Genomic DNA, 13,383 nt, shown 5'->3' on the forward strand with positions numbered 1-13,383 from the left:
GATTTCCATTACAGTTAGGTTGCACCTTTTGTAATTGCCCCACAGATTTTAGATATTTTGTTCCATCTCTTTCATTGACTTGTTTTCTTGGCATATCTTCAAGTTCATTCATTCTTTTCTCAGCTATGTCCAGTCTACTGATGAACCCATCAAAAGCATTCTTTATTTCTGTTACATTACTTTCAATTTCTAATATTTTTTTTATTCTTCCTTAGAATTTCCATATCTCTGCTTACTTTATTCATCTGTTCTTTCATATAGTTATTTTTCCATTAGATCCAGGAGCATATTAATCATAGTTATATTAAATTCTTGGTCTTGTCAGATAATTATAAAATCTTTGCCATATCTGAGTCTGGTTTTAATGTTTGGCTTATCTCTTCAATTATGCTTTTTGCTTGTTAGCAAGTCATAGTTTTGTTGTTGAAAACCATACATGGAATATCAGATAAAAGGAAGTTAGGTAGATAGGCCTTTACTATGAAATTTATAATTGTTTGGCTAGAAGATAGGGTATGCTATTGTTTGCTATAGCTGTGGTGTCTGAAGCTAAAATTTCCTCTAGTGTACTTGTTTTTGTTTCTCTTGTTGCTTTTGGATATCCCTAGTAAATCTTTAACTAGGGTCTGAGGCTTGCACTTCTCTTAGCTGTAATCCTCTATTATTACCCAAGAGCCCTACTGATGTGGTGATATGGCAAGGTGTGGGAGAAGAGAAACATGCTATAGTCCTGTGATTAGGGATCAGCTATTTTGTGAGACTGAGTTGAGCACTTTCGTTCTCTCACGTTGAAGGCTAAAAGGGGCTGGCATTGGGTGTTCCCTGTTCCCTAACGCACGTTAGGCTCTGGTAAAATAGTTTCCCTTGAGGATGGATCTTGTTAAGAAGAACAGAATGCTCTGAAAGCATTTCAAAAGGGTTATTTTTTCTCTAGCCATGCAAAAAGCAAGATATTTTCCTCCGATCTTCACACTGATAATCTCTTAGGCTTTTGGAGTTGAAATTCAAGAAAGTTGTGGGGCCCCTCGAAGGCTGAGCCTCCTTTGCAGTTTTTAACTCTCAAGCAGTGAACTAGAGCCTCCAGCAGTTCCTCACTTGCAGTTAAAAATGTTCCTACTGATATTGGTTGACTCCAGCTGTGATGTTGACTTCAACTTCTGGCTTTTGTTCCTGGTAAACTGTGATCCTCTGGTAAGCTGTGACTCTCTATAACTGTCTGTCTGTCTCTCCCACTTCAGGGTGGCAGTTTGCCTTGTGGCCTCATTTCCCTGGTGGGTCTAAGAAGAGTTGTTGGTTTTCAGTTTGTTAAGCTTTTTTTCTTACTGTGAGGATGGATGCTTCCAAGCTCCTTACATGTTGGACCAGAAACTGAAAATTCTTTGACATTCCTTTGTAAATTTATGCTTAAAATACCTATCATAATTGAAAAGTGCTAGTGTCAAAATCTCAGTGTATTCTTATTCTCCAAAAATTCAGACAAATATACATATTTAGTTTCTGTTTTGATCCTTGAAAGAAAAGAAAAAGAGACTTTTAAAATGTCTGTTATCTGCTAAGCACTTCCTTCCAAATGATATGCTTTTTTGTTGTTCTTAGAATAGATAAAGATGGAGAAGAGGAGGAGAACTAAGAATAATAAGCCAAGAATCACTTACTGACCACTAGGTCTTGTTATATAGTTTGATGCATTCTTAATTATCTGAATCTGATGTGTTTCACTCTTTAAAAGGCTCAACACTCTATGTTACTTAGTACTAAAATTTCAGGTTTTATCCTGCCTCCTCCTGAGTCACTGTCTAACTTCCTACTATAAATATGGGTTAAGGGTCAATTGCATCATTTTCAAGTAATCTTCCAGCCTACTTAGAAAGTTCTGCAAAGTGACTTGGAATGAAATTTGAACACTTACAAAGATTAGAGAGTAAATATGATTGTTTGTTAAGGTTTAGTCACATTATAATCATCTAAATGCATTTGTTAATGGATGTTTATAAAGAGGATAATTTAAAATTTTACCCCATAGGACATTTTGCTTTTTAGAATTGTTAGTTAACAAAATTGATTAATTTAGGGCATACTATTTAGCTCCTTTTTGATTATGTGAAAATACAAGCTGAATATTACTGCTTTCCAAGTTCACATGTGTGGGTAAACACAAATATACATACACACACACATAAAATACTGTATTTTATATATTTTTGAAAGGAAAAGTAAACTCTGAGTAAATGTAATGACTATTCAAAAATATCTTTGCTGATTGGATTAGCATTCTGCTGTAAACTTTAAAAAATGACTTAGATTTGATATTACAAAAGGCTCACTTTTTTGTTGTTGTAATAAACACTATACCCTTCAGGTATGATCACCGGCCAGAGAGAATTTCTTACCAGTAAAATAAAAAAGGAAATAGTTGAAGATCTCTGCAATCATGCTCATATACAAGTGTGGGAACACTGTGAGCAGTTTCACAGTTGAAAACAAAGAATATATGTGAATGTATATTAACATAATAGGCAGTCTTGGATAGTTAAAACTTGCTAACCTTTGGTAGAAGCCCAAGTAATTACCACTAGCAGTGGCACAAATTTGGAGGTAATAATAATGATAAGAATAATGAAAACACAACCCTGACAATACTAATGGCTAACATTTATTGATAGTTTACTATGTGCCAGGTATGGTTCTAAGTACTTTACATGTACTATCTCATTTAATCATGCCCTGATTCTGTGGTTTAGACATAAATGAGTAAACTTAGGCACAAGTTACATGACTTGTTAGTAAGTATCAGAGCTGGTACTTAAGCTCACTCTTAACTCTGGAATCAGTGTTCTTAACACTGAGTTTTTAGAACATTAAATTAAACAACTGTTAATTTACAGAGTCATTCTTTTCACAATTAAGAAGGAAAACATGAGTAATTTTTAGTCCTTTCCTTTTTTCAGGCATTTCCCATGTTACTTTTCAAGAAGGCATGTCATTCAGAGTTGTAGATCTTGGGGGGGTGGAGTAGCATTAAGATCAATCTTTAATCCTATCTCTATGGGTTTGCTGATGAGTTAAAAATAGGTTTTATGTGAATTGATTTTTGTCTTATTAGAGTTTAATCTATGTAGACCATTGTTACATAGACCATTGTTTTTACATGACAATATAATTGAAATTTACTCAGATATCCACATTAATTTATAATCTGAAGCCAGATTGTAGCAATATAACTAACAAGGCAAAGGTGAGAAGTAAAATAATCTAGTGTCAAACTGGAGATACGTGTGCAGTGCTCCTTTGTTGGACTCAAAACACATTTCTTTTTCATTTCAAAGACTGATAGGCTTGAAAAGTAGGCTTCAAAAGCCAAGTAGTGATTTAGTCTTATCCAGAAGCTTGCAAGATCATGTTAGCAAACAGGCAATACTGCTGCCACTGAGTTAACTCTGGTGCAGGTCTCCTGCTTAAGTCTTGGAAGGGTTTTCCTTCCTTCTCTCCTGTCTACACGGTGATCTCAATTCAAGGTGGTAAGTCTCAAATTAAGGGTCATCTTCGTCTTTTTGTAAATCCATCTAAGATTATTTTCTACTCTTTGAAAAGCAACAAGAATATAACTGTCCACCTAAAGCCATTTTTCCTACTCCCCCCACCTTGAAATTCAGGTTTATACTTTTATTAAAGTCACTTACGCCTATTTGTATTGCTTAAAATAATTTCAGATTTTGAGTTCCTGCTGCCTTAACTACTCCCCTTGAGAGGCTTACAGCAAGAGGAGCTTGTTTATTTTATATTTGCATTCGTATTTACTCAGGAATCAAACTTCATCACAGAGAAACTTAATAAAGAGATAAAGAGAGTACCCTAGTGTTACATGGCAAAGGGTGCGGTCGGTGACATGGCTTGGTTGGGTAACCTGGCAAGAAAGACCCCACTGTAACACATCTGACTAGAAGGACCAGGGTTTGCTGCCACGACGCAAGTCTGCTTTTCTGAACTGGGACTTGGAAGAGCGGGCGGCAACTCTGCACAGCACAGCTGCCGAAAAGAAAGAGAGCTGGAGACTTGCTGCACCGACAGCAGGAAGTGTGAGGCAGGCTTGAGACCCAAACACCGAAATCCCTTCTCAGCAGCGCCCCCCAAAGCCAGCCACTGCTTTCTCTAGGAGAAGGCGCAGAGTCCCCAGACCCAGTCTGGCCGCACCCCATCTCCTTTCTCTTGCCTCCGCAGCGGCACACAGACGAGCACGTGAGCGCGGCAGCGCGTCCCAGCTGTGCCTCAGCTGACCGCCTCCTGATTGGCTGAGACAGACGTGGGCTGGGGTGGGGACTGGCCGCCTGCGTCCCTCGCCATTGGCTCTCAAGGAACCCGCCTCCCCCTCAGGTGAGGCGGGCTTGCGTGAGCGCGCGCCGGGCTCCGCGGGGGCGCGCGCCCCAACACTCCCCTCCGCGCGCGCGCCCCCGAGCGCGCCTCCGCCCTTGCCCGCCCCCTGCCGCTGCCTCAGCTCCTCAGTGCACAGAACCGCCTCGTCTGAGGGGACGCGAGGATCGCCCTCGCCGCCGCTTTGGCCAGTGCGTCGGCTCGGGCCCTGACAAGCTGCCCCTGGGGAGGCTCTTCGGAGCCGGAGTTGGACCTCTGCGATTGCCGTCTGCTCTCCCTCCTCTGATCTCACGAGGGGTTTCCCGCCTCGCACCCCCCACCTCTGGACGTGCCTTTTCTCCCCTCCCCGCGTGTGGAGGGAGCCAGCGCTTAGGCCGGAGCGAGCCTGGGGGCCGCGGGCCGTGAAGGCATCGCGGGCACCGATTCACCATGGAGGGCGCCGGGGGCGCGAACGACAAGAAAAAGTAAGCCCACTCCCCTCCGCCGGCCGCCTTCTCCCCCCGGCGCCCCCGCCCGCCGCCGGGGGCTCGCGGGCCGGCCTCCGCGTTCCGGGGGGCCGCCTTTTTGTTTCTGCTTCTCTCCCCTCCTCTCTTTCTCCCCCAGCCTCGCCGGCCCGGCTCCCCACTGTCCACGTCGCCATCTTGTCGTGGGGGTGGGAGACGCGTCTAAAGTGCTTTCAGGGGCCGGGGGCCGGGGGCTGGGCCCTGCTCGCCTCCTTTCCCGGCAGCCCGGGCCTCGCATCGCCCTCCCTGCCCGCCTCAAACCCCCAGCCTGCCGCGTGCCCTGCTCCGGGTGGACTTCCCCCAGCCTGAAAACCCCGGGAAGAGAAATGAGCCGCAGCTTGGTCGCCGCCACTTGCACCCGAGCTTCCGCTCCTTCCCGCCCCCATCCTCTCCTGTTCCATTGAAAACTCGGCCCCGGGGCGGCCCTTGCACGCAGGTCCTGGCTTCGGTATGGGTTCGGGGCCCTGGGTTTCCGACCTAGGAGCTCGCGTGGTTGGTTGGGTGAGATCTTGCTCTGCGGTTGTCCGGCCAGGCGGGTGACTTTGCCTTTGTGCATTAGGGATTTGCCGCGATGGCCTGGGATGCTAACTTTTTCGTTTGCACGTGCAGGTTTGGTTTGGTTTTGTTTTAATCGCGTTGAAAAACTTGCCTAGAGCAAGACTCGGAGTAACGGGAATTTTGAGAAATAGTAACATTTTAATGAGAATATCAGAATTGGATACCTGTGTTTCTATCACCTGTCATGAGAGCCCAGATGTTATAAGTGAATTATATGTTTCATTCATTCTTGAAAATATCTTAGTGAAAACGTAGCGGATGGCTAAATTCAGGCAAACACTTTTAATGAGGTTCGGGGGGGGGGGGGGCGGCGTATATAGATATATGATCAGAGCAAATGAAATGTAGCACTAAAATGTTACGAAGTTTTTAGATTGACCCGACTGATTTTTCTGAAATTGAGGTATATTAAAATATACGCGAAGTAAATAAATAACCATCTTGTTAGAACTTAATGCAAGTTTTAAAAACACCTCAAAGTTTGAGTCTTAACTGGTACATTATAGGATTAAGAATTGTGAGTCCAACCAGTGGAATTAAGTGCCCCCCCCCCCCGCACCCCGACCCCCCGCCGTGTCCCCCCACCTTTTGGTCCACTCTGGTATTTTAACCTTTGAGGAAATTATTTTAAGGAATTGAAGATTTATGCTAAGAGTTCTGGTTAGTAGGCTGGCTTTACTGTTAAGTCCTTGCACTCTTCTGGGACAGATTAAGTGCCCTAATCAGTATCAGCAGAAGATAAACTTGTTTATGTTCCTGCGATTTTGTGGCTTCTTTTTTGGTCTTTCTCTAATAGAATGATAAGTTCTCAGTTTGTATACACCAGAGAAAGCGTGTATAAAATTTAAAAAGTGAGTAAACAGATCTAGACCTAATTCCAAGAGTTGCCAGGAATTAATTAATTTTGTAGAGGTGACTACCAGGCTTTTGATGAAATGATGAGGCTGCTGTAAACCTAAGGCACATCACCTCAGTGTATTGTCAATATTCTGTCCTTAGTGCTAAAACATATTTAACATTGTACATGAAGTTATGCACCATTCAGTCCCTTTTTGTATGCCTTATTGTACTTGTATCTTCTTTGCAGTTCATAAGTTGAGACGAGCATAAGCAGCTTTAATATAAATGAATTAATTACCTACTGTGCTTCACTCCCAAGTCTAAACCAGTTCTTAATTTTCCTCAGTCCCATTTATTTGCAAAATATTCTCATTTGAAAATTTAGCATAAACTTGAATTGGATTTAATGTTTCTTATTACAGAAGTTGTTATAACTGGTAAATTAAGTTAAACACAAAAATGGTACTCAACAACTTATAGGTGCTGTTTGTTAAAGAGGTCTTTTTTTAAATCCTTTTCTAACTAACAATTTAAAAACTTTAAAAAAGAAAACTGGGAGATCGAGGGGCAGAGATTTTTCTCCTTAGAATTTTTCCACTAAATGAGCAGGTGGGGGAGACAAATTTGTCTTTTTTTAAAGGAGGGCTAGGAAATTCAAAAGCTAAAGGATTAGAAATCAGAACAGAAGTTGGGTATGGTTATAATAGATTTCCCATAGGAAATTTCACATTGACTGCTTAGTAACAGGGATTGGATTTAATAGCACATTAATATTGAATTTTAGATTTCAGTGGAATGTCAAGAGGTTCATTGTTCTCTTTTAGGTTTCAGGGCAGATTCCTTCAGAGTTTTCAAAACATAGCTGTATCATTAAAGTAAAATCTCTGAGAATGGATATTCCTTAACTTCTTAACTTTGGTCATTAAAAATCAAGAACCTCTCATTCACTAGTGAACATTTTTCTTGTTACAGTTTTACTTTGATTTCCTCTTTGAAGAGGTTGCCTGCTGGTTAAGAGCTTAAGATTTGAACCGGACACCTCTGAGTCCAGCTTTTTACTTGTTAGCTTTGTGAGCCTGGGCAAGTTATTATTACTGAATGCTTCTGAGCCTATTTCCTTCTTTTGAAATGATGATAATAATAGCAGCCATCTTAGTGGTTATTGAGAAGATTAAATGAGATAATGCCTAGTGTTTGGTTTAGGAGTCTTGGTTAACATTATATACTTGAAAGTAGATGTTACTTGTTAAAGTTTTAATTTGAACTTCCACAACACTTAAACACTTTTTTGTTTGTTTTGCAAGTCCTTCCAGCTATTTGTGTTATGTCCTCTTCTCCCTACTTTCTTTTATTTCCTAAAAATGAAAAGACTGTCATTGGACCTAGAAGTCTAAAGGGATTCTTTTTAGTTAAAACAGTACCTGAATTATGTTGGCATCTAGCATCAAGTATTCTTGAGCATCTAATCTAGTGTCTACCATAGGCCCCCTTTTTTTCACATTTCCTTACCCCCTTGTTTCCTCCCCAAATAGGCTACTAAAAATTTTCTCTGGACTTCAGAGACTGGAGTCATAATCACATATACTAGTCAGACAGTTCATTTTAGCAGGGTATGTGCAAGGCACTGCAGTCTTACAAATGGCAGTAACAAACCTTTTTTTTTTTTGGTCTTGATGCCAGTTTGGAGTAGACAGTTTTGTAAATATTAATATTTCCTAAATATGATGAGTTGATAAAATAAGTGTGGTAAAACATATGAGTCTACATAGTAGAAAAACTGTCCTTTACTTATGAATTTGTCAAGAGGTAAGATCATTGGCTTTATCTCAAGGCAAGGCTTAAAGTCTGTATTATTTAACTGGTTTTTGTAGCTCAATTTGTATAATATTTATATTAGTGCACTCTTCCACATATATGTGTTTACTGAACTACCACGTTGTTTTAGATTAAGTGTGGTAGTTCATTACTGTAGTCCACTACGAAGCATTTTGTGCAGTTTAGATAATATCCAGTCTTTCTACCTATTGAGGTTCACTGTCTTTGCAGCTCTATTGGGGTTTGGGCTCAAGGTAAAGATTTTGTGGTGACATTCTATTGTTGTATGTTAGGAATGGTGTGTAGAAGGCTGAGGGATTAGTCTCTCAACTGACTTTTTTTCAGAAGAGCTTATAACAGTCTTTATGTTTGGTGGTAAAGTAAAAACCTTACCATGCATGGGTGTTAAAGATTTGGGTTAGATTATTGTGCTTGTGTATAGACTTGTCCTCTTAAAATATAATTTTAAAACATTTAGATATTTAAAGTACTATATTCTTTCCTTGTCTAAGATTATTAACATAGGTCTGATTTTCCAAGTAGGAGAAAATACTGACTTAAATGTGTTGTTGGGTTAGTTTTCTATTAAGAAACTGATTTTAATTCATAAGAAGAATGCTCTTTTTTCCCCTTGTTTCTTTCTTTCTCTTTTTTCTTTTGTAAACATTGGGACTGATTATCCAAGTTGGTGGATTTTATACTCAGCCTTCTGCTGTTTGTGATGTATGTGTTGTGTATGTTTTCTGCTTAACTAGAGGGTTAGAAAAAAGAATTTGAAACTTAGATAAGCCAATCTTCTTGTTGCTCACTATTTTTGGTAAAAGTATAATGATAATTTTTAAATTTGTTATAGGCCTTGGGATTTTAAAAATAATTGTATCTCTGTTTCTTAGAGCATCAAAAAATTAAGTATTTTGTATTTGCATTGAGTTTTATATTAAAAGTTGTGTTTTCTGCAGTAAAAAATAATAAACATATCTTTGCCAGATATGATTCTTTTAGAAAAAATATAAAATTAATTATATAAAAACATTTATAAGTGATTACCTCATATGACATTTTTCTCCCATAACTTTTAAAATGATTAGGGGTTTTTTTAAGTTGTGGTTTTAAAAAACAACATAAAATTTCCCATCTTAACTATTTCTAAATGTACAACTCAGTAGTGTTATGTATATTCACATTGTCGTATAACCAATCTCCGGAATTTTTCACCTTGTAAAATTGAAACTCTATTTAAACAACTATCCCCAATTTCCCCCTCTTCCTACCTTCTGGCAACCATCATTCTGCTCTGTTTTTTTGAGTTTGACTACTAAATCCCTCTTATAAATAGAATCATACAATTTTTGTCATTTTGTGACTGGTTTATTTCACTGGGGCTTCCCTGGTGGCTCAGATGGTAAAGAATTCACCTGCAATGCGGGAGACCTGGGTTGGGAAGATCCCCTGGAGAAGGAAATGGCTACCTACTCCAGTATTCTGGCCTGGAGAATTTCATGGACAGAGGAGCCTGGCAGGCTACAGTCCATGGGGTCACAAAGAGTCGGACACAACTGAGAAATTTTCAGTTCACTTATTTCACTTAATATAATGTCCTTAAGATCACCCATGTTGTAGCATGTGTGAAAACTTTCTTCCTTTTTAAGGCTGAATAATGTATAACACATTTGGTTTATCCTTTCATCTTTCAGTGGACACTTAGATAATATTGACAAAAATAATCAATAAACAATCTATAATAGAAATAGAAAAAGGTTTTCTTTGAACCAAACTGAGGACTGTAGCCCAGAAGACAGCCTCCTAGATTACTCTGAGAAATTGCTCTGGGGAAGCATGGTTTCAGCACAGTTTATGTCTTGTCAGAACAATAGGGATACATTGATACAAGGTTTCAAAAAAAAAAAAAAACCACAACAGATCAGCATGTACACAGCCAGTCAGTATGGCCTTGGCACCTGGGAAGGGAGTCTTATCATCCAAGAAGTACCAGCTTTGGCATCCCAAAGGGAGGCATTTAATCTTTTTTTCCCCCAAATATATTTTTTAATTGAAGAAATCACTTGTAGAACAAAAATAGACATAACTTTTAAATCAGTGGATGAAAGAAAACACCATTTACCATAGAAAGCAAATGGTAAAGAGCAAGGAAAGATGAAAAAACAAGCACAAGGCAAAATGAAGAACTGAAATCATACTTCTGGTCAGTGTGCCCCCCCCCCTTTGTTTTTTTAAATAACTGAAGCATATGTACAGTGTATATTTGGTAAACCACAGTCTGTTCTAGTTAGCATAAAATTTAAGTTAACTCATGTACAGCCAGAATGATTTCTTCATACGTCAATACGTGAAAATTTCTATTATCAGTTGCTACCACTTGTTGACCATTGTGAATAGTGACTCTATGAACATGGGTGTGGAAATATCTCTTGGAGATCTTGTGTTCAGTTATTTTGTATATATACCCATAAGTAGATCGCTGGATTATGTGGTAACTCTTCTTTTAAATTGTTTAAGGCGCTGCCTATACTGTTTTCCACAGTGGCCGCACCATTTACGTTTCCACTTACAGTGCACAGGGGTTCCTATTTTCTCCACATCCTTCCCAACACTTGTTATTCTTTTGTTTTTATGACAGTAGCCATTGTAATGGATATGTTGAAGTGGTTGTGTTTTTAAGGGTTTGTTTGTGGATAATTAACCAACTTAAAACAACCGAGAACAGTTGCCACTAGAAGCTTTATCAGAAGTGAGGTTAAGCATCTGTGAAAAGAGAATTAAGTTTTTCTAGTGACTTTGAAAGATTTGATGTACCAGTACTTTCTCAGAGAAGTATTTAGTGTTTAAAATGGTCTCTACCTGTTACATTGTTGCTAAAGCCCCATTTCATTAGTAACTTTGTTTTAAAGTACTTAAACCAATAATTGAAGTGACTTACTTTTATTAGAAAACTATTCTCTAGATGTTATGTTTTCTTTGCTCTGGTGATCTCACCTGTTATGAGTGTCTTCATTTAAAATTTTACTTGGTTATAATATTAAACATAAAGATTATTCCCAAGTATAATTTTCAAAATTTATTGTTTCGTAAATGGGACAGAATTTAGTAATGGAATATAACTCACTGTAGTTCTTGTAGTTCTACTGTAGTTCTACCTATTGGTTTTGAAGTTACAGTATTTAAAATGACTACTAGTTAATATTGAGTTTCCCCTTATTAGTGACATTTCCATGTGCTTCTCCACTTTTTCTAATAGTTTGTGAGAATTTATTTTTCCAAATGAATCATACTGTGGTAAACATAAAGTTTAAAGGCAGAACGTTTAAATCTTTGAGTTGAGTGTATTTCTGTTCTTACATATAGATCTTATAGATCTTTTCTTGAGAATTCAGATGCTAAGCAAATTTCTTTAAAGTGATTCCTTCCTCTTTTTTTCAGTTGTGAAATGGAAACGTTTCAATGAACAAGGTCACAAATAGACCTAACTTGAAACTTGTAATGTAAAAGAGATTACTGGTATCCAGTGACCTCTTAATAAGTATTTGAATGAATAAATAAACAATGAGAATAACTGAGTGAACAAAGAAAGCAGAGAATGAGTTTAAGAGGATTTTTTGAAAGTCATCATTGCTCTTCCATGTTGCTCTTTTCATAGGAATTTTTCTTATGCTGGGGCATCTGCATCTCTTGTGCTACTTTAGAACATTCTTGAATCTTGAGTTTTAATTTTTTTGTCACTTAAATATTTATGCTGTTTATTAATACCAGAGGAGAAGGGGACGATAGAGGATGAGATGGTTGGATGGCATCACCAACTCGATAGACGTGAGTTTGAGCAGGCTCCAGGAGTTTAGTGATGAACTGGAAGCCTGGCGTGCTGCATGCAGTCCATGGGGTCACAGAGAGTCTGATGTGACTGAGTGACTGAACTGAATTGATTAATACCAGATCAGAAAACACACTGTGTTAATAAATATAGCTATGTAACATGCCTGGAGAATCCCAGGGACGGGGGAGCCTGGTGGGCTGCCGTCTCAGGGGTCGCACAGAGTCGGACATTACTAAAGCGACTTAGCAGCAGCAGCAGCAACATGTCCAAGCCTTGAAAATAACTCAATACCCTATCTTAAGATATCTTAAAAACTAATTCTATATATGCAGTGTGTGTGTATCTTAGTTGCTCAGTCACGACTGACTCTTTGCAACCTGATGGACTGTAGCCCACCAGGCTCCTCTGTCCCTGGGATTCACCAGGCAGGAATACTAGAGTAGATTGCCTTTTCCTTCTCCAACGCATCTTCCCCACCCAGGCGTCAAACCCAGGTCTCCTGCATTGCTGGTGGAGTCCTTACTGACAGAGCCATCAGGTACTTTCCTATATGCAGAACACCAAATTAAAAGTTTATATTACTAAGACGCATATGTGTATGGTTGTGGAAAATCAGCTAGGTAAATGTGGAAGATATCTACTTTTGTTTCATCTTTAGCAAACATTTCTTACAATCTACTCTAAACATCTAGTAAGTTTAGATCAGTTTATATTCTCTAGCAGTATTTGAGAGTGCCCTTTTCTTATACTTGATCATCATTAAAGTTTGTTTTTAAGATGAAACACTGGCTGTTTGTTAGTATATTAGGATTCTTTTTATTGCAAGTGATGAAACACAGCTCAAACTAGTTTCGGAGGCTCGATGGGGAGGCTGTTACTAGCTCACACAATTTGGCTTTGGTTTAAGGGACAGCTAGACCCAGTATCTTAAGTGATGTCCTTAAAATGTCATCTCAGGCTTTCTCTTGAATTTTACTTGGTTTATATTTTGCTTGATTTGCATGTTGCCTCATTCTGCCACCGACATTCTATTAATATGGTATGAAATATGGCCACTAAGCATTCCCATGCTTGCCTCCATACAGTTTGTGAGGATAAAAAGGAAAAAGAAGAAAAACTCCCTCTGTCTTCTAGTATCTACATATCTACATATCAGTCTCCTGGATGAATTCCAGTTTGCCCTGCTTGGACCATTATTTTTAACTATGTCAGTGGAGTTCTCTGATTACATGAGTCAAATATCGTTTTGTATATTATTTGATTGCCTTGATGTAGATTATTAATTATCTCTTTATAAAGGACTCTTGATCAGTGCTGGTATCCTAATGAATGAGCTATAGGTTTTTGTTGCAAAGTGCCTGAATTCATATGCTACAGAGTCTTTTTTCAAGCCTCCTCAGTCTACAACTGTTCTTGCTGTGTGCCTTTGGGGAAGCTTAAAATCTCTTCTCTGGACTAGGGTTTTCATTT

The 13,383-nt window shown here is 39.0% G+C and overlaps 1 protein-coding gene across 1 annotated transcript in view; it reads left to right on the forward strand.

Annotated features, from left to right (window-relative positions):
* The first annotated feature begins 4,393 nt into the window (after positions 1-4,393).
* The window catches only part of HIF1A (hypoxia inducible factor 1 subunit alpha), a 44,986-nt gene continuing 35,996 nt past the window's right edge, over positions 4,394-13,383 (forward strand). The window contains exon 1 of the mRNA XM_027554266.1: positions 4,394-4,832. Coding sequence (XP_027410067.1) covers positions 4,798-4,832 — 35 coding nt within the window. The 5' untranslated portion in view covers positions 4,394-4,797. The remainder of the gene's footprint in view (positions 4,833-13,383) is intronic.

Source organism: Bos indicus x Bos taurus, chromosome 10 (assembly GCF_003369695.1).
Source record: "Bos indicus x Bos taurus breed Angus x Brahman F1 hybrid chromosome 10, Bos_hybrid_MaternalHap_v2.0, whole genome shotgun sequence".
NCBI lineage: Eukaryota > Metazoa > Chordata > Mammalia > Artiodactyla > Bovidae > Bos > Bos indicus x Bos taurus.